This window comes from Oryctolagus cuniculus, chromosome 8, assembly GCF_964237555.1.
Source record: "Oryctolagus cuniculus chromosome 8, mOryCun1.1, whole genome shotgun sequence".
NCBI lineage: Eukaryota > Metazoa > Chordata > Mammalia > Lagomorpha > Leporidae > Oryctolagus > Oryctolagus cuniculus.
Window position 1 is genome coordinate 118,356,799 of NC_091439.1, and position 18,665 is coordinate 118,375,463.

General features: G+C 60.4%; 1 protein-coding gene across 5 annotated transcripts in view; it reads right to left on the bottom strand.

The window, feature by feature from the left end:
* Positions 1–18,665, bottom strand: part of DLGAP2 (DLG associated protein 2) — a 583,372-nt gene that overhangs the window by 202,255 nt on the left and 362,452 nt on the right. For all 5 annotated transcript variants that reach the window (XM_070047249.1, XM_070047250.1, XM_070047251.1 and 2 more), the window contains one exon: positions 14,860–14,892. In XM_070047249.1, coding sequence (XP_069903350.1) covers positions 14,860–14,892 — 33 coding nt within the window. The remainder of the gene's footprint in view (positions 1–14,859; positions 14,893–18,665) is intronic.

Consider the following 18,665-nt stretch of genomic DNA (forward strand, 5'->3'; position numbering starts at 1 on the left):
GGGGCCCCTGGCCCACAGCACAGTGGGATGGGGGGATGGGGGCCCTGGCCCACAGCACAGTGGGATGGGGGGATGGGGGCCCCTGGCCCACAGCACAGTGGGATGGGGGGATGGGGGCCCCTGGCCCACAGCACAGTGGGATGGGGGGATGGGGGCCCTGGCCCACAGCACAGTGGGATGGGGGGATGGGGGCTCCTGGCCCACAGCACAGTGGGATGGAGGGACGGGGGCCCTGGCCCACAGCACAGTGGGATGGGGGGACGGGGGCCCCTGGCCCACAGCACAGTGGGATGGGGGGATGGGGGCCCTGGCCCACAGCACAGTGGGATGGAGGGATGGGGGCCCCTGGCCCACAGCACAGTGGGATGGGGGGATGGGGGCCCTGGCCCACAGCACAGTGGGATGGGGGAGTGGGGGCCCTGGCCCACAGCACAGTGGGATGGGGGGATGGGGGCCCCTGGCCCACAGCACAGTGGGATGGGGGGATGGGGGCCCTGGCCCACAGCACAGTGGGATGGGGGGATGGGGGCCCCTGGCCCACAGCACAGTGGGATGGGGGGAGTGGGGCCCCTGGCCCACAGCACAGTGGGATGGAGGGACGGGGGCCCCTGGCCCACAGCACAGTGGGATGGGGGGACGGGGGCCCCTGGCCCACAGCACAGTGGCGGCTGCAGCAGGCTGTGGTGCTCGTGTTAAATGCACAAGTATTACTCACTAATCCCCCGTGCTCACTGCACAGAAGTCAATCAAGCTGTCTCACACTTTACCTAAAGTGAGGACATTCCAGTTGCTTCTTAAGTTGGTTACATTAACACTCTTATTCTTGTTTCATGATGCCTAAGCCACCACCTTAGGATTTGGCAAAATGGAAAATAATGAGATCATTTTGATGCTGTTATTTTCCAAGTAACCCAGTCAGAATGCTCAATGGCAATTTCTAATTTTTATCGTGACTCATTCCCCGGCTCTGATTGCTTCTTCCTCGAAAGACTACTCAAGGTGTATTCTTGTTTTTACAAGATGTTTACTTACTTGAAAGGCAGAGAGAGAGGGAGGGAGGGAGGGAGGGAGGCACAGAGGGACAAAGAGAGAGATTTTCTATCCGTTGGTTCACTCCCCAAATGGCCACAATGGCCAGGGCTGGGCCAGACCAAAGCCAGGAGCCAGGAGCTTCTTCCAGGTCTCCCACATGAGTGCGGGGCCCAAGCCATCTTACGCTGCTTTCCCAGGCACATTAGCAGAGAGCTGAATTGGAAGGGAGCAGCCAGGATTTGAACCGGCGCCCAAACAGTATACCAGCACTGCAGGTGGTGGCTTTACTGCTACGCCAGAGTGCAGCCCCTCAAGTTGTATTCTAAGGGAATCTTCTGCACTCCTTCCCAAACAGAGGCACACATCCCCGTGAGTCAGGGAGCGCGCTGGAGGCTCACTCCACTCTCATCCTGCTGTCTCTGCCACCTGCCCCCAGCCCAGCTCAGATGCTCACAGCACGTCCCTCCAGGTTGTCAGCCGGTTCTGCTTTGGTCTCTCGCCTCGGGAACACCAGCCTCCCACAGTTCCCTGCTGATTCTGTCCACAGACGGCCGTCAGAATGAACTGAGGGGGCCAGCAGGCAGCCACTGCACAACTCCCACAGGCCAGGCACCAAAGGAGCCGCGGAGGTGCACGACGGGTCCCCTGGAGGTGGCTCCTTCCCATTCCCCAGACATGCTAAAGTGTAAGCGTCAGAACTGTGCATTCCAGGGGTACAGAGTGAGCTCTGACATCCCTGGGTGTACCTCGCACGCCCTCCGCGGCTCTTGCCACCACGTGTCTGCCCTGAGGACCCTACAGTGCTCTTGGCATTGCCAGCCTCGGCACCCTGGAGTGCGGTAGCTCACAGCTGTGCCTATGGAGCTCCTGACCACTCTGCTCGCCACCCCACACCAACCCGGGGCCTGGTAACCACCTCTCCCCCCCCACCCAGGATCATGCAGCGTCTGGCTTATCTCACTTAGCATAACATCCTGCAGGCTCACCCATGGTGTTGCAAGGCCTGCCTTCCTTCCTGAGGCCAACCTGGCCCCTGGCATCCCCGTGCAGGCAGAGTGAGGCAGCTCTGCCCCTTCAGAGAGCACTGGGGGCCAGGACCCTGTGTCTTCGGGTGCCTCTCACCTCACCGGCCAAGGGAACCCCACTGGGATCCTGTGATTTCCGTATTTGGGACGCAGTTTTTATAAAATAACAGATTAATAACAACTATTACTCTGCAACTACTGATTTCTTTACGACTGTTTATTCCAACTTTTTTTTTTAGAAGATTCATTTTATTTATTTGAAAGACAGTTACAGAGAGAGGTAGAGGCAGTGAGAGAGGTCTTCCATCCACTGGTTCACTCCCCAGATGGCCACAACAGTCGGAGCCGTGCCGATCTGAAGCCAGGAGCCAGGAGCCTCCTCTGGGTCTCTCACGTGGGTGCAGGGGCCCAAGGACAAGGGTCATCTTCTTCTGCTTTCCCAGGCCATAGCAGAGAGCTAGATCGGAAGAGGGGCAGCCGGGACTAGAACAGGCGCGATATGGGATGCTGGCACTTCAGGCCAGGGCTTTAACCCACTGTGCCACAGTGCCGGCCCCTATTCCAATACTTAAGCCTTAGATTTTCTTTAGAACCACAGCTGCCTGGTCCATCTCTGTATTTCTCCGACAGTGTGATAATTCCTCACAAACAAGGTGCGATGATGGACACAGAGACTGAACAGGCGAGAGTGGACAGGGAAGTGGACAAGAAGTGCACAACAGCACGGATGCCACGAGTGCCCGCCACATCATATTCCGGAATATGGCTGGACCTACGGCTTCCGAGGCCGCCTTGGAACGTGGGCACCTGTTACCCTCTCTATAGAGGGGGCAGCTGCATCCAGCCGAGTCACATATTTGCCCCAGGTCTGTAGCCACAATGTAGACTTGTATGAAAGCCTATCAATTCACAGTCTCATGTCACCAATTCATACATTCCTAATTTTGTATTCCCAATGTACATATCTCTGATATGTTGTTCCTAATTTATATTCCTTCTTAAATCACATATTTTCTATTTGGTGGATTTATGATTTATCTCACTGTGTAAATATTTATAATTTAATGTGAGAATGGTCCATCTGCCAAAAGCACCATGGGCTGCATGAAGATACGGGGGGAGACCGTGAGCTCCAGCAGGAGGAGTGTGCACCTCCCGTGACACCGGCACCGGCTGCCTTCACCACCTGCTCGCCAAGGAGGCCGAGGGCCCCGTGGCACAGAGCCCACCTCCGGGAGGCGTCTCCATCCTGTGCAGCTGAGGTTCTGAGCTGTTCAGGCTCCTGTCGCCTGCTCCACGGCCCTCTCCCGTGCACTCAGGGATGGTGATGACCTTGGACAGGCGGCAGGCATCAAAGCAGACGGTAAATTTGTGCTTTCAGAGTGACACCAGCACTTCTGTCTCTCGTAAGTCAATACAGTGAGGACGATCAATGAAGTGCCTCCCCTCACTCACACTGTACTTGCTGCCGTTCTTCCTGTTTCTAGAAAATTCTCATACATGTCCAGCCCCTCTCCACACGATGCCTCTCCCGAGTGGCGCCCTGTCCACACCTTTAGTGCAAGCTCCTGCATTTCCTGTGTCCATCACGGCCCGGGGCATCTCCCATCCCTGAGACAAACTCCACACAACTCTGGAAAGCGCCGGTGACCCCGGGGCAGCAGGGAAGGTGTTGGTGGTGGTCAGAAGCCAGCAGGCTCTCGGTGGAGCATGGGGTGTCCACAGCATGAACCGAAGATGCACTTCCCTCCGGGAGACTCCCAGGACACTGGAGACACGGGGAAGCCACTGTCAAGAACAAATGCCCAGCACACAGGAGGCATGGGCACGAACTCACAGCACACAGGAGGCACAGGCACGGAATCCCAGCACACAGGAGACATGGGCACGGACTCACAGCACACAGGAGACACAGGCACGAACTCACAGCACACAGGAGACACGGGCATGAACTCACAGCACACATAAGACAGGGGCACAGACCCTCAGCACACAGGAGACATGGGCACAGACCCCCAGCACACAGGAGACACGGGCACGAACTCCAGCACACAGGAGACACGGGCACGCACGGACCCCCAGCAGACAGGAGACACGGGCACAGACCCCCAGCACACAGGAGGCATGGGCACGGACCCCCAGCACACAGGAGACACGGGCACGAACTCCAGCACACAGGAGACACGGGCACGCACGGACCCCCAGCACACAGGAGACACGGGCACAGACCCCCAGCTCACAGGAGACACGGGCATGGACTCCCAGCACACAGGAGACACGGGCACGCACGGACCCCCAGCACACAGGAGACACGGGCATGGACTCCCAGCACACAGGAGACACGGGCACGCACGGACCCCCAGCACACAGGAGACACGGGCATGGACTCCCAGCACACAGGAGACACGGGCATGGACTCCCAGCACACAGGAGACACGGGCACAGACATTCAGCACACAGGAGACACGGGCATGCACGGACCCCCAGCACACAGGAGACACGGGCACGCACGGACCCCCAGCACACAGGAGACACGGGCACAGACCCCCAGCTCACAGGAGACACGGGCACGGACTCCCAGCACACAGGAGACATGGGCACGGACCCCCAGCACACAGGAGACACGGGCACAGACCCCCAGCACACAGGAGACATGGGCATGAACCCCCAGCACACAGGAGACACGGGCACAGACCCCCAGCTCACAGGAGACACGGGCATGGGCTCCCAGCACACAGGAGACACGGGCATGAACTCCCAGCAGACAGGAGGCACAGGGAAGCCACCACCGAGCACTGGGCACTTTCAGAAGCTCTCGGGAAATGCACGCACAGGGCAAATTTCTGTCTTGGTGCAAACCACTCTGTGCACAGTTCTACCGCGGGCATCCTTCGTGGACTTTTGGAAAAGCCCTCTAACATGCAGAAGTGTGAGCCCTTCCTGGAGGCACCACGCCCAGGAAATCCAGAGCCTGCTGCTGCACGCCCTCCCCAGGCCAGCATCAATGGGCGGGGAAGCAATGTGGGTGCGTGTAGTCTGCCTGGACTGCTCCTAACTCGCAGGGTCCCCGTCTCAGATGCACGGCCTCAGCATCTTGAAACTCCAGATCCGAAATCATGAACTCTGAATCACAAGGCGGGTTTTCCACGGGGGCAGGGTGGGGGGTGCACGGTCACGTGGGGTGTGAATATTTCCCTTCTGCGGTCATTCTACACAGACACGTGGGGGTGAGCAGAAGCAGCATTAGAACACACGGCAGGTCCACAAGGGCCTTCAGGAGGGCGGGTTTCTCATGGCTGCCAGTCACACAGACAGAAACACCTGGAACTCAGCCCAAATGTTTGAACCCGGGCACTGGAGCGAGGACTACACACGGCCCAGTGGTGTAACCGAGCCACAGTGCCCGCCTCTGGAGGCTGTGTTGTGGACACAGGCAGCTTTCTAGAATATTCTCTGTGCACTGAGGGCCCCGTCGAAGCCCAGGGTGCCCTGCATTTCTCCTCAGCAGCCACAGCAGTGCTTGGGGCTCTGCGAGGGCTCGTGCAGTGCAGGCAGCAGGGGGAGGGATGTCCAGGGGCGAGATGGGGGACTCATGAACACACAGGTGCGTGGACGCCCGGGGCGTTCGGTCCTGGTGGCACCACAACAAGAAGCCCTGCTGCACCAGGGTTTCTTCCCTGTCTCAGATGCATGGCCACGGCCACGGCCACACTGCTCTACAGCATGCAGCGGAGGCCACGGGGCTCACTGGGCCCCAGCACAAGTCCCGTCATGCCAAGACCCCACACGAGGCTCATCACGGCCAGTGGAGGGCGGGTTAGAGAGCCACAAGGACACGGGAGAGATCTGGGCTTGTGTCCCACTGCCGGGCACGGCCCTCGGCGGCTCAACACAGATGTTAACCGGGTCTCGTATCCAGATCAGGAGGTGCCGTGGTGATACGCAGCTTTAAATTACAATTTTTGGTTTCAGAGTAGTGGCTTCTAACACGAGGGTCAGCTCTTGGACAGTCCCGTGTTGAATTCCATGTTTAGCTGTGTTTCTGGGGATCAGGAGCCTGCCAGGGATTCCAGGGATAATTCTAGTGTGTGCCTTCCTCCACATCCACCCCCACACACCCTGTTTCCAACCCTCAAATACGCTTCCAGTCCAGCAGACAAGCACCATTCAGCCACAAGGAAGCAGACAGCACTGCATCTAGACACCCACAACCGAGGCCGCGACTGGAACACATTCACTCTCCCCGGGAGGAGCACGGAGTCTCACGCTGCGATGCCAGTCGAGTCCTGGCCCTCAGACACCGGACACCGTTTTCTCTAAGGCAGACGGCAGATCAGCGTTCACTCGCACATCCGACGGCATTCTGTGCAGATGCAGAACTGTGGCGGGGCCCCAGACGCCACACGGCACGCGTGCTCCGCCACATTGTGTGTAACAGCGTGGCACACGTGCCCTTCCCCCGTCATATGTAATAGCCATGGCAATGTACTCCTTCCTCCCTTCGAATGTAATGGCCACACAACACATGCACTCCTTCACCCCCCGCCACATCGTATGTAATAGCCACGGCTCCCCTCATTGTATGTAATAGCCATGGCTTCCCCCACTTCATATGTAATAGCCACAGCTTCCCCCACATCGTATGTAATAGCCACAGCTTCATCCCCCCCATCACATGTAATAGTCACACCCCCATCACACATAACAGCCACAGCTCCCCCCCATCATATGTAACAGGCATGGCTTCCCCCCCATCATATGTAATAGCCACAGCTCCCTCCTATCGAATGCAATAGCCACAGCTTCCCCCACATTGTACGTAATAGCCACAGCTCCCTCCATTGCATGTAATAGCCACAGCTTCATTCCCCCCCATCATATGTAATAGTCACACCCCCATCACATGTAATAGCCACAGCTCCCCCCAATGTGTGTAATAGCCATGGCTGCCCCCCATCGTACGTAACAGACATGGCTTCCCCCCATCACAGGTAATATCCATGGCTCCCCCCCACATTGTATGTAATAGCCACGGCTCCCCCCCATTGTATGTAACAGCCAAGGCTCCCCCCATTGTATGTAACAGCCAAGGCTCCCTCCCATCACATGTCACAGCCATGGCTTTCTCCCCCCTCATTGTATGTAACCGCCACGGCCACCTCTCTGACTCAGATGCAGCGTCTGAGAGCTGCCTGCGGGGACACGGCCAGCTCCTCTCACGTCAGAAACCTTGCTGTGAGGAGCAGGGACTGCTGGGCCCTGTGGCTCCCACAGAGGGAAACGGGCGCCGTCCTGCACCCACAGGGCTCACGGTCGCCCCTGCTGACACCGGTGCTGCAGCAGTGCTTGCAGAGTGAGGAATACAGGCTCACAGTCACACATGTGCATGTGTGCACACAGCGACACGGCTGGCACACACGTGCGTGCAGCACCCACACAGCTCGCACAGAGGCACCTCTTCCCTCCTGTGCTGAGTCGGGGCGTGGGGAACTCACCAAGGTGGGACAGGTGCAGGCCAATTAATCTACCTTTGGACACGAGACCCATGCCAGACGGCTAGCAGTGCTGGCAACCCCGGGGAGGAACTGGCAGGTCTGCCCTGCACCCTGCCACTGTCACCTCCAGCTGTCCATCAGCCCGATGCAATGGGAGCCCAGACTGGACACAGAGACTGCTTCCCAGCCCAGCAAGGCAGCGCCGTCCAGGGGCCTGCGTCCCCCTGGAAGCCATGCCCTTGGTCCCAGCACAAGCACAGAAGATCTGGGTGAGCGCTCGCTGAATCACACGGGGCCACACCAGAGGTCAAAGCTCTTGGACTTGCCAAGAACGGCCCTGTGCTCTGGGGGCAAGGGTGGGGCCCGGGGAGCCCCTGAGGGTGCCAGTCTGGTCACTGCCTGTCTGGTTGGCATCTCCAGCTCCCCCCAGCCCGGAGCCTCCTGTTGGAACTCAGGGGCTCCCACTTTGTCCTTGCACATTGTGAGTCTGTGCCGAAGCCCACGTTTGTTCCAGCTCCTTGGAGAAGCCGCCTTTGTCACCAAGCTCTGTCTTCATTCATCTACAAAACACGACCACCCCTCCCCGCTTTCCTTGACTTTGCCTCGGGTGCAGGGCGATGTCCTTGCTCCCTCTACGCTCAGCGAGTTTCAGACGTTGTTCTAGGGTGCTCGGGTGTGGACTTGGATGCTGAAGGCCCTGTGGAGGTGGCTGCAGGCCGAGCGCCGGCATCCAGGATCCTGCCGCATCTCACTACTCGCTTCCCGCTCTGCCGCTCGGCTTCGGAAGGTTGGGTGGGTGGCTGTTTTCATTTACTTGGTTTCTGTCTTGCAAATCTTTGGATCAGAGAGGCACAGGCATTTCTTCAGGTCTGGGAAATCTGACCTGCATTCCTGTATTCCTTAGACTTCGCCTCTCTTCCTCGTGTTCTAATTTCTGATTTCACTCCGTGCCCATGCGTCTCAATTCTGCTTCCATGTCACCCTTCACTTCAGGTTCAAAGGCCTGGGAATTATCCTCACGCCTGTTTCGTAGTTCACCAGTTCTCTTCTCAGCCGTGTCTGATCCACTTACAGCACTGTCTGCACAGCAACGTAAATGCCCCATCTCGTTTCTAGATTTTTTTTTTACGTTAGAGATTTCTTATCAAAGCGTCCCTCATCTTTTAAAAACCTCTGTAATTAGTTTTTTATTTCATTTAAAAAAAAGACATATTTATGGGAAAAAGAGGCAGAGTGAGAGAGTGAGGGGAGGGGACAGTGAGAGACAGATGTATCTTCCATCCGCTGGGTCATTCCCCAAAGAGCTGCGACAGCCAGGGCTGGGCCAGGCTGAGGCCAGGAGCCAGCAGGGTCCAAGCACTTGAGCCATCACCTGCTGCCTCCCAGAATGCATCAGCAGGGAGCCGGTTTGGAAGTGGAGCAACCAGGACTTGAACCTGCCACTGGACATGGGATGTGGCATCACAGGTGGCAGCTTGACCCGCTGGGCCACACGCTGACCTGATAATTCTGAGCGCACTCTGGCTGCTCACCCCCTCACGCTGCTTCTTCCTGCTGTGGAGTGCTCTGTGGTGGGGAGGGGACCCTGGGCCCCCACACAGGCAGATTCTGGAAGGAGGACCCGGGACTCTGCTCTCCAGACCCTCGGTGTCTGTCAGGATCGTCACAGGTTCTGGGGCAATTTCACCCACGGCCCTTGCTCAGCAGGTCGGGGTGGACACAGACTTGGCCTCGCCCAAGCATGCACCTCTTGCTGCAGACTTTCTTGTACGAAGTGCTTCCTCTGTAGTCTCAGGCCACGTTTGTGGCCCTTGGCCTAGATAGGGAAGCTCCCGACTGAGAGAGCTTGATGCCAGGGCACAGGGCACAGGGCACACGTGGATCCTCCACTGGAGCAGAGAGCCTGATGTGTTTCCTCCACTTGTGGTCCTTCCCTACCTCCTGGGGCTCACGACAGCCCAGCTGTGCACTGCAGAGGGCTACTGCAGGCCCCACGTGCCCCCACGTGTGCTCGGGGAGCAGTCACAGGCCCCACACGCTCCCACGTGTGCTCGGGGAGCAGTCACAGGCCCCACGTGCCCCCATGTGTGCTCGGGGAGCAGTCACAGGCCCCACGTGCTCCCACGTGTGCTCGGGGAGCAGTCACAGACCCCACGTGCTCCCACGTGTGCTCGGGGAGTACTGTCACAGGCCCCACATGCTCCCACGTGTGCTCGGGGAGCAGTCACAGGCCCCTCGTGCCCCCACGTGTGCTCGGGGAGTACTGTCAGAGGCACCACGCACTCCCACGTGTGCTCGGGGAGCAGTCGCAGGCCCCACGCGCTCCCACGTGTTCTTGGGGAGCAGTCACAGGCACCACGTGCTCCCACGTGTTTTTGGGGGGTGGGACTCAGTTTCTGCCCAGCTGCACCGGCCCTGTATGAGCACGGTGTCCTCTCCTACTGACGTGTCTGCTGGTCCCTCGAGCCACGGCCACGCTGAGGTCTGGAGGCCAGGCTGTGGCTCAGGCTCCGGCCCTCAGAGGCAGCCCGGCTTGTCCTAACATGCTGCTCTGCAGGTCTCCCACTCAGCACCCAGAACAAACCATTCTTGCCCTAAGCAGGCGGTTCTGAAGGCATAGCCACAGGGAACAAAAGGGCAACCGTGCCCCTTTAAATGCCAGCCCCAGGGGTCTGCAGAGAGGAGGGCTGCGTGGGGGGTGCTGGAGGATCAGCAGAGGTGGGAGGGGCCCTTCTCTCCCGACACCCCCGCAGGCAGTCACAGCCAGTCTGCAAAGGGCACCTTCCGTAGCCACTTCCCCGGAGGTGCTCAGAGGCCCTAAACTCTCAGGATGACTGGGAGCCAATTCAGGGTAGCAGCAGGGAGAAAATCCGCCCCCCAGCCCCGCTGTCACCTGTGGGGAAAATCCTGCGTATCTGGCGTTAAAAACCAAGGGCAAGGTGCTACGAAAACAGTTAAAAGACCCCACTGCTCCCAGTTCTGAGGCGCGGTGTGGTCTGTCTGCCCCCACCCCCACAGCAGGCAGCAGGTGGCCTGGGCTTCGAAGCCAGAAACGCAGAAACAACACAGAAACAACACAGAATCGGCGTCAGAGAGAACGCCTCTCCCACTTTCTGTGGCAGACCGGAAGCTTGCACTTGCGCTGGAGCTTCCCTGGGCCCATTCCCAGGTGCTGGCCGTGAGTGCCCGCCCCGCTGAGGTCCAGCCCTCACAGAAGGCCGGCGGGGCTGGGTGCGCCCCGAATTCCAGCACGCCGAGCGTGCACCATGGCGGCTTATCTCAGGCCTGGGTTTTCACCAGCTGCACAGCACAGACCCCACCCACGGTTATAGTGCACTGGATCTCACATGCGCTCTCCTGAGATGCCAGGAAGGAAGCAGGCAAGCCCTGGAGCTGACGTGCACAGCTGCCCACAGCGTCCCTCCACTGGTCTTGTTAAACAGCAGCTGGTCCCCCCGGGAAAGGGCTGCATGCCCGCCAGCCATTCCCCACGCAGTCGCGCTGTGGCGAGACTCAGTCCTCTGTCACTTCCAGAGCCACCGACAAAAAACACTGGGACTGAGCCTCTTCACAGTTAGACTGGAAGACAATGTCAACGACGGAGACGGCTCCCGGTGACCCCGCGGACACTGTGAGACGGCCCTCGGTGAGCCTGCCGATACTTGTCTGTCTTCCCAGGAGCCGCCGCAGGGCGAAGGGCGTCAGAACTCATCCCTGGGAGCTGCACACGTAGCAGCCACACTGCCCACTCCACCAGCACGCGGGGCGGGGTGGCGGGGGAGTCATAAGAATCATCTCCTCAGGTGAGAGGGGCCATTAACAACCGCCAGGCCCCTAACATCCTCATCTCAGAAAAGCCCAGTCGTCCACGCCACAGGAACCTTGCAACACGCATGTGCACCTAGAGGTGGCCGTCTCCCTTTGATGTACGATTACAATGTTGCATTCTCTGGAAAACGGGCCAGGCCACTGCAGGGACCCGGCAGCCGAGCTCCAGCGCCAGCCTGACATTGCCAGCTGGGATCTTGCTAATTATTCAGTATGAATCCAAACAACCAGCTCTCCAAAGACAATCATCCCGTGGCCAGCAGGTGCTTCCCCCTCGGCTGGCTTGGCCAGGGCAGAAAGGCTGTGAACGGCGTCCTGACACGGAAGAGCAGGCTGGCTGTAGGGTACGCCTCTTCCCCAAGCTAGCACAGGACCCCAGACCCCAGCAGCCGTGCCTCTCTGCGGCAGGCTGGTGAGTTACAGAACAGACAGCTGATTGCAGATTCCACTCCTGCACCAGCCAGCTCCCACTCAGGCTAATCACTTAAATGATTTACAGCTGCATGAATATTCATGCGCCCCTGCCTTTCAAAGGAGAAAGCACAGCTGAGACAGCAGCATCAGCTCTGGAGCCCCCCTCCCCCGCTGGAGCAACTTCGCATGGTGGGGGGTGGGGGGGTTAGCCGCGAGGTCTCCTCTCTGACCTGCGCTGTTCCTGCAGGAGTCCCTGTGTGCCTTGAGCCACTCACTCGTGACTGCCCCTTTTCCTCTCCTGTGACGCTTGTGACACGGCTTCCCGCATCAGGGTCACGGACGCTGAACAGGGGCAAATGACCGTGGGGAGGCAGAGAGGCCCTCCAGGGCAGTGGGGTCCACTTGGGAGGAGTGACCTGTTTCTCCCACACTGCAGACCCCACGGGCAGTTTCAGGTCAGCTGGGATGATGGCTGGGTCCACTGAGTCAGCCATCAACTAGGATGTTCACAGGGATGGACCGAAGTGCATGCCTGGGCCAGAACCCCAGAGACGGCAGAGCAGCCACGCGTCCCCTCCACGTGGGACCCACTGGAGCCACAGGACCCCCCACACACAGCAGCCCCTACTCAGCCACGCGTCCCCTCCACGTGGGACCCACTGGAGCCACAGGACCTCCCACAGCAGCCCCTACTCAGCCACGCGTCCCCTCCACGTGGGACCCACTGGAGCCACAGGACCCCCCCCACAGCAGCCCCTACTCAGCCACGTGTCCCCTCCACGTGGGACCCACTGGAGCCACAGGACTCCCCACAGCAGCCCCTACTCAGCCACGTGTCCCCTCCACATGGAACCCACTGGAGCCACAGGACCACACACACAGCAGCCCCTACTCAGCCACGTGTCCCCTCCATGTGGGACCCACTGGAGCCACAGGACCCCCCACAGCAGCCCCTACTCAGCCACGTGTCCCCTCCACGTGGGACCCACTGGAGCCACAGGACCCCCCACAGCAGCCCCTACTCAGCCATGCGTCCCCTCCACATGGAACCCACTGGAGCCACAGGACCCCCCCACAGCAGCCCCTACTCAGCTACGCGTCCCCTCCACGTGGGACCCACTGGAGCCACAGGACCACACACACAGCAGCCCCCACTCAGCCACACGTCCTCTCCACGTGGGACCCACTGGAGCCACAGGACCCCCCACACACAGCAGCCCCCACTCAGCCATGTGTCCCCTCCACGTGGGACCCACTAGAGCCACAGGACCACACACACAGCAGCCTCTACTCAGCCATGTGTCCCCTCCACGTGGGACCCACTGGAGCCACAGGACCACACACTCAGCAGCCCCTACTCAGCCACGTGTCCCCTCCACGTGGGACCCACTGGAGCCACAGGACCCCCCACAGCAGCCCCTACTCAGCCATGTGTCCCCTCCACATGGAACCCACTGGAGCCAGAATCTGCTATCCACATCTGTTGCGGCAGCACACAGGAGCACACAGCCCGTGTGTGTTGCCTTTGTTGTTGGCTACTATGTGATGGAGCAGGTGTGTGGAGGTCTGTGTCTCCCGTTTCAGATTCTCGATTCTCAGTCACAGGACCTGACAGCCTTTAACAAAGAAGGGTGCAAAGCAGCCTACACATGAAGCCAAAGCTCAGCAGGCGCATCCCAGTGTGGGAAACAAGGAAAAGTCGGAAGCATCAGAAAAAAGATAATTTTCTAAAACCTTGGAGGGACCTCACGGCCTCACACTTCCGTGTCTCCAGGCAGCATACGGCAAAACCCACTCCTGTCCAGGACACCTCCCGAATCGCCTCCCCATCCTAGAACCGCCGTTTCTCTTGACCCAGGAAGTACCTGGGAGTCAGAACTCTGACCTTTCACACAAAAGTGAAGCCTGAGACTTTCGGACTTCCCACACTGCCTTCCGTGCCCTCTGCCTTTGCTAAACGACCCGGGAGAAAATCCTCCAACTTTGTCACAGCACCCGTCTGGAGCAAGTGTGCCCTGGGAGCCGCAGGCTGAGCCGGCACGGGGGCCTAGGCTTGGGATGGGGGCACAGCCAGGCCGAGCTGGCACTGGGACCCAGGCTTGGGACAGGGGCGCGGCCAGGCCGAGCTGGCACTGGGGCCTAGGCTTGGGACGGGGGCACGGCCAGGCCGAGCTGGCACTGGGACCTAGGCTTGGGACGGGGGCACAGCCAGGCCGAGCCGGCACTGGGACCCAGGCTTGGGACAGGGGCACGGCCAGGCCGAGCTGGCACTGGGACCCAGGCTTGGGACGGGGGCGCAGCCAGGCCGAGCTGGCACGGGGGCCTAGGCTTGGGACGGGGGCACGGCCAGGCCGAGCTGGCACTGGGACCCAGGCTTGGGACGGGGGCACGGCCAGGCCGAGCTGGCACTGGGGCCCAGGCTTGGGGCAGGGTGTGTGCTCAGCATCTGGCGTAGCACGGGGGCCCATGGCAGCCATTCTCGCTCACTCTCCTCCAGTCACTCATGCTGGGTTCTGCACCCAAAGAGGGGGTGGGCTGGCCTGTCCCCCCAGCTCTGGCCAATCTGCCTCTTGCTGCTCACAGCAGACAAGCAGGAACTCTGGTGACGTCACAGCCTCGCGTGCTCACATCTGCTCTAATACACCACGGAAAACCGTGTATCAGCTGGGCTTCCACTGTTCCAGGACAGTTAGCAAGCTACACACACTATAAATGCTTCCCAGTGGGAACCTTGGCTGGAATCTGAGTTTCTGTCCATGCCCCTGTCACCAGGGCTGGCCACAGACTGGTGGCAGCGGCATTGCTGGCCCTGCAGAATCTGAGGCTCCTCGGCACCTCTGACCCCTGTCCATGTCTGGAGCAGACTGGCTAGTGTGCATCAATCAACACAAGCCAGGAGCCATGGCCACGTGGCTGTCAACTCTCCGCTTGAGGCGACCTCCTGCCAGGCTCACCCTGGGCTCCCTCCCCAGTCCTGCAGACACAGACACCGCCCCGACGTTGTTCCACACTCATCTTCCCACGCCCCATGGCAGCCCGCACGTGCATGCCCGCGAGCTACTCACCTTCCGGCTCCCCGCACAGGGTACACTGCGACTCTGCAAACAAAGAGACAGAAAAGTCATTACTCATGAGCCCAGACTGCGGGGGACACAGACAACAGGGCAGGATGTGGGCTCGGCGGCCTCAGGGTGGACATCTCGGCACACAGGCTGGGCCCGCCTGCAGCCTCGGCCAGTGTCCCGCACGTGACGACAGTGACACCCTCTCTGTCCTGCACACAGCAAACACGATTTCACAACTCCTTCCACGCGCTCAGCATACTCGGCACTTAGGGAAGGTGGTACTGGCTACTTTAGAACTCTGTAGCGGCGACTCCAGGCACCGCAACTACGAGCACGAATGTGACACCCTGTGTCAGTGGAACAGCAGCCTGACAAGTGCTGCTTAGTCAGCAGGTCCACGGGCTCAGATTTGGCTCAGCAGGACGGACGGAGCTATCTGAGGACCGTGGTGTTCGCAGTCCCACAGCAAGTTCTGACAGACACACCATGAAGCTAACACTCCAGGGCCAGGCACACCTGTGCGCCACTCCAGCCTCCGTCCACCTGCCCGCAGTACCGGGGCAGGGCTCTGACTGGGACAGTGACAAACCCCATGGAGCACAGGGCCGCACACCAGTGCACTGAACGTGCAAGCCCCTCAGACAGCAGTGGCCTGCACCAGGCCCTCAAGGAGTCCCTGGCCCTCGGTTCTGTCCTGTGCTATCGGGGCCAGAGAACAGATGCCATCTAGGCTGGGATTTCTGAAGACAGGTGTTGGTCACCCTGCAGTGTCCACGCTAGGTCCAGGCAGGCCCAGTCAGAGCTGGCCCAGCCCCTATGGCAAGGAGCAGGCACAGGACTCTGAGGGAAGCAGAAGTAGGTGGACGGTTGGCCTTCTGGGAGCTGAACAGTCCATGGTGGCCTGGAGAGCTCTGGAGGCTCCAGTCCCTTGGTCAGCCTGGATGGACGAGGAGGGACAGAGAGGAGCAGGCTCTCTATGGTGCGGTCACGACTGGCCGCGGGAAGGTGGGGTGGGCCTCTGTGCACCTGTGATCCGCACCCTGAGTCCAGGACTCAGAACATGGGGAAGCCCCACATCTTCACCGTGAGCAGAAACAGCGAATTGCGCACCACCCCCCACGTCTGACCTGGCACATGTGTGACGCTCCCAGGAGAACACTGGGGTAGCTGGCGTGGGCCCTGACACAGGGTGCAAACTGCCCCCAAGCCAGGTAGTGCTGAGTCAGGCCCTCGGGTCCACAGCAGTCCTCCCAAAACTGCGCAGACAGAACCAAGCACCCCTCTCTGATGCCAAGGGGTGTTCACCTCTTTCCCTGTTTCCAAGGCCGGATCCCAGGGCGGCTTCTGGGCTGCACTAGCACACGCCCACGGCAGATAAGGGCTCAAGAGCTCCCGCGTGTGTGTGACTGGAGGGGACGTGTGGAGGACTGGGGCAGGGTGACGGCTCACCAGGGGGTGGCAGGGCTGGGGTGACAGTGACAGCTCACTGGGGAGGTGACACCCACAGCAGCAGCCCAGGTCCCCACGCCCCCACCCCAGGAATGCAAGGGGCTCTCTGCTAAGAAAAGCCTCCTGGAAACGCCATCCCCAAGCCAGAGACACGAGGGGGCTTCAAGAGTGCGGAGCCCGAATACCTCCTGTGGACTGAGAGGCCAGATGTCCGGGCTGCACAGTGGTCACTCCTGAACAAAAGGCTGGGTGCCTGGGACAGCCCCGCTCTGCAGGTCACCACAGCCTTCTCAGCTGAGGCTCCCGGGAGCCCACAGCCAGGGGCAGTTCAGCTCTGTCCCCAGGCCTGACCAAAACTCAGAACAGGAAGAGGAGCAAGCTCAGGGCTCAGGGGCCTGAGACCAGGCAGGGGACACAGCACTGACCACTGCACCCCACAGGGCACAGGGAGAGGCCGCTGGATGGCGCAGACACTGAGACCCCCCAAGCTGGCCCACAGGGGCAGCACCCGAAACAAGCAGGTGGCCCTGTCTCAAGGATCCAGGGCTGAGCTCCAGAGAGAATAAGCCCCAGGCCACCCCAGCCACAAATCTGTCCTCTGTGCTGCCCAGCCCACCTCACACAGGACTTTCCCCGTCTGCCCACGTGGCCTGACGGTCAGCACCTGGCTACTTCCAAAGGACGTGAGCAGGAGCTATGGTCTTGTGTCCACATTGGCTGTGGCTCCAGATCTTCTCAGTGGCCCTCTCTCTGCCAGGACACAGCCCTGTAAAACTGCCCGCCACGGCCGCTCAGCCGCAGCGACCTTGGGAACAAAGGCAGCAGCCCAGCAGCAGGTGTGGCGACGGGCGGCACTCGAGCCCTGAGCACGGCATTTCCTGAGGGACCGTTGGTTCCAGGAAGAGAGGCAGTAAGAACCTGTCCTCTTCGGACATGTTCCAGGGGCCAGCAGGGAGCCTCTGCCCTGGCTGTGGGGTCATCCAGGGGAACGAGGTTTCCTCCCACCGTTGAACGGGAATGCAAGTGGATGACCCCAGGGAGCACTTGAACCTCACCGTACCGCAGTCTCACGGCAGAAGTCAGCCCCCAGACACCAGGAATGGTGGCCAGAGTGTGGGAGGCTCCTGGACCCCGTCTCACTCCTGTTTATGCTGGACAGAGGCCTCCCTGGGAGCAGAGGTGCCTTCCACCATGACTACCTAGGCCCAGAGCAGTGGCCCACGTCAGCAGCGGCCTGCGGACCCCACTGTGCGATGCTCAGCCCTAAAGCCTCCCCGGTCACCTCTGCCAGCAACTCCAGCCACTTTGCAGAGACCGGCCGAATTGTAAGATGGGGGCTGTCCACTGGGGCTTCCTTCTCCCACTCCGCGGCCAAGGCGGGGTCTGCTCTCAGCCCCCTGGGGCTGTCAGACAAAGCTGGCCTCAGGGAGGTGAAACCAGGGCCCACACTGAGTCAGGGGTGAACGCCCCTTCTGGTCCCCCAGCTCCTTGCAACAGCAATCAGGGAAGCGTGTGTGCAAACAGGTGAAACGAAGCAGTCCCTGGTTTAGAGCTGTAACAGGTGGTAACAGCAGAACAGCCTGGGGGCCAGGAGGCTGGGGGAGGGGAAGGAGAACCCCGGCTGAACTGGGACCCTGCTCAGCAGGGGCAAGATGACACCAGCTTTCCTGCCGTTGGGGAGGGGCCCTCGGGCCCTCAGAGCCCAGGCAAGGTGTGAGAAGGGTGCAGCTCCCGCAGGGGCGGGAGGGGGTTGTGGGTGCAGTGAGGCAGGCTCTGGGCCCTCTCTCCTGGGAGGTGGGGCTGGCACTGCAGGCCATGGGGGAGGCAGTGGGAGGGAGCCTGAAGGCTGGCGCAGGGTCCCAGCAGAGGCAGGGACCTCCGTGAGGATAGCGGCAGCGTGGCTTATGGGTGGGTGGGTGGAGTCTCATCTCCTTTAGGTGACCTGAGACTCTGGGGGAGCTGGCAGCTGAGGGCACTGTCACTCATGATTTAAACCGGGCGCTAGGCCCTCTGCCCCACAGAGGGAGCAGTGGGATCCGGACCTTCCCAGGAAGGTTCAAACGCTGGCCAGAGGGTAGGCCCCAGCTTGGGTGTCCTGCAGGTGAGCGGAGCTGCTGCGGATGTGGGGGCAAAACACACCAGCACCCAGCGTCCAGCACCCAGAACCCAGCACCCAGAACCCAGTGCCCATTGCCCAGCACCCAGCGCCCAGCACCCAGAACCCAGCACCCAGCGCCCAGCACCCAGCGCCCAGCACCCAGAACCCAGCGCCCAGCACCCAGAACCCAGTGCCCAGTGCCCAGCACCCAGAACCCAGCGCCCAGCGCCCAGAACCCAGCACCCAGAACCCAGTGCCC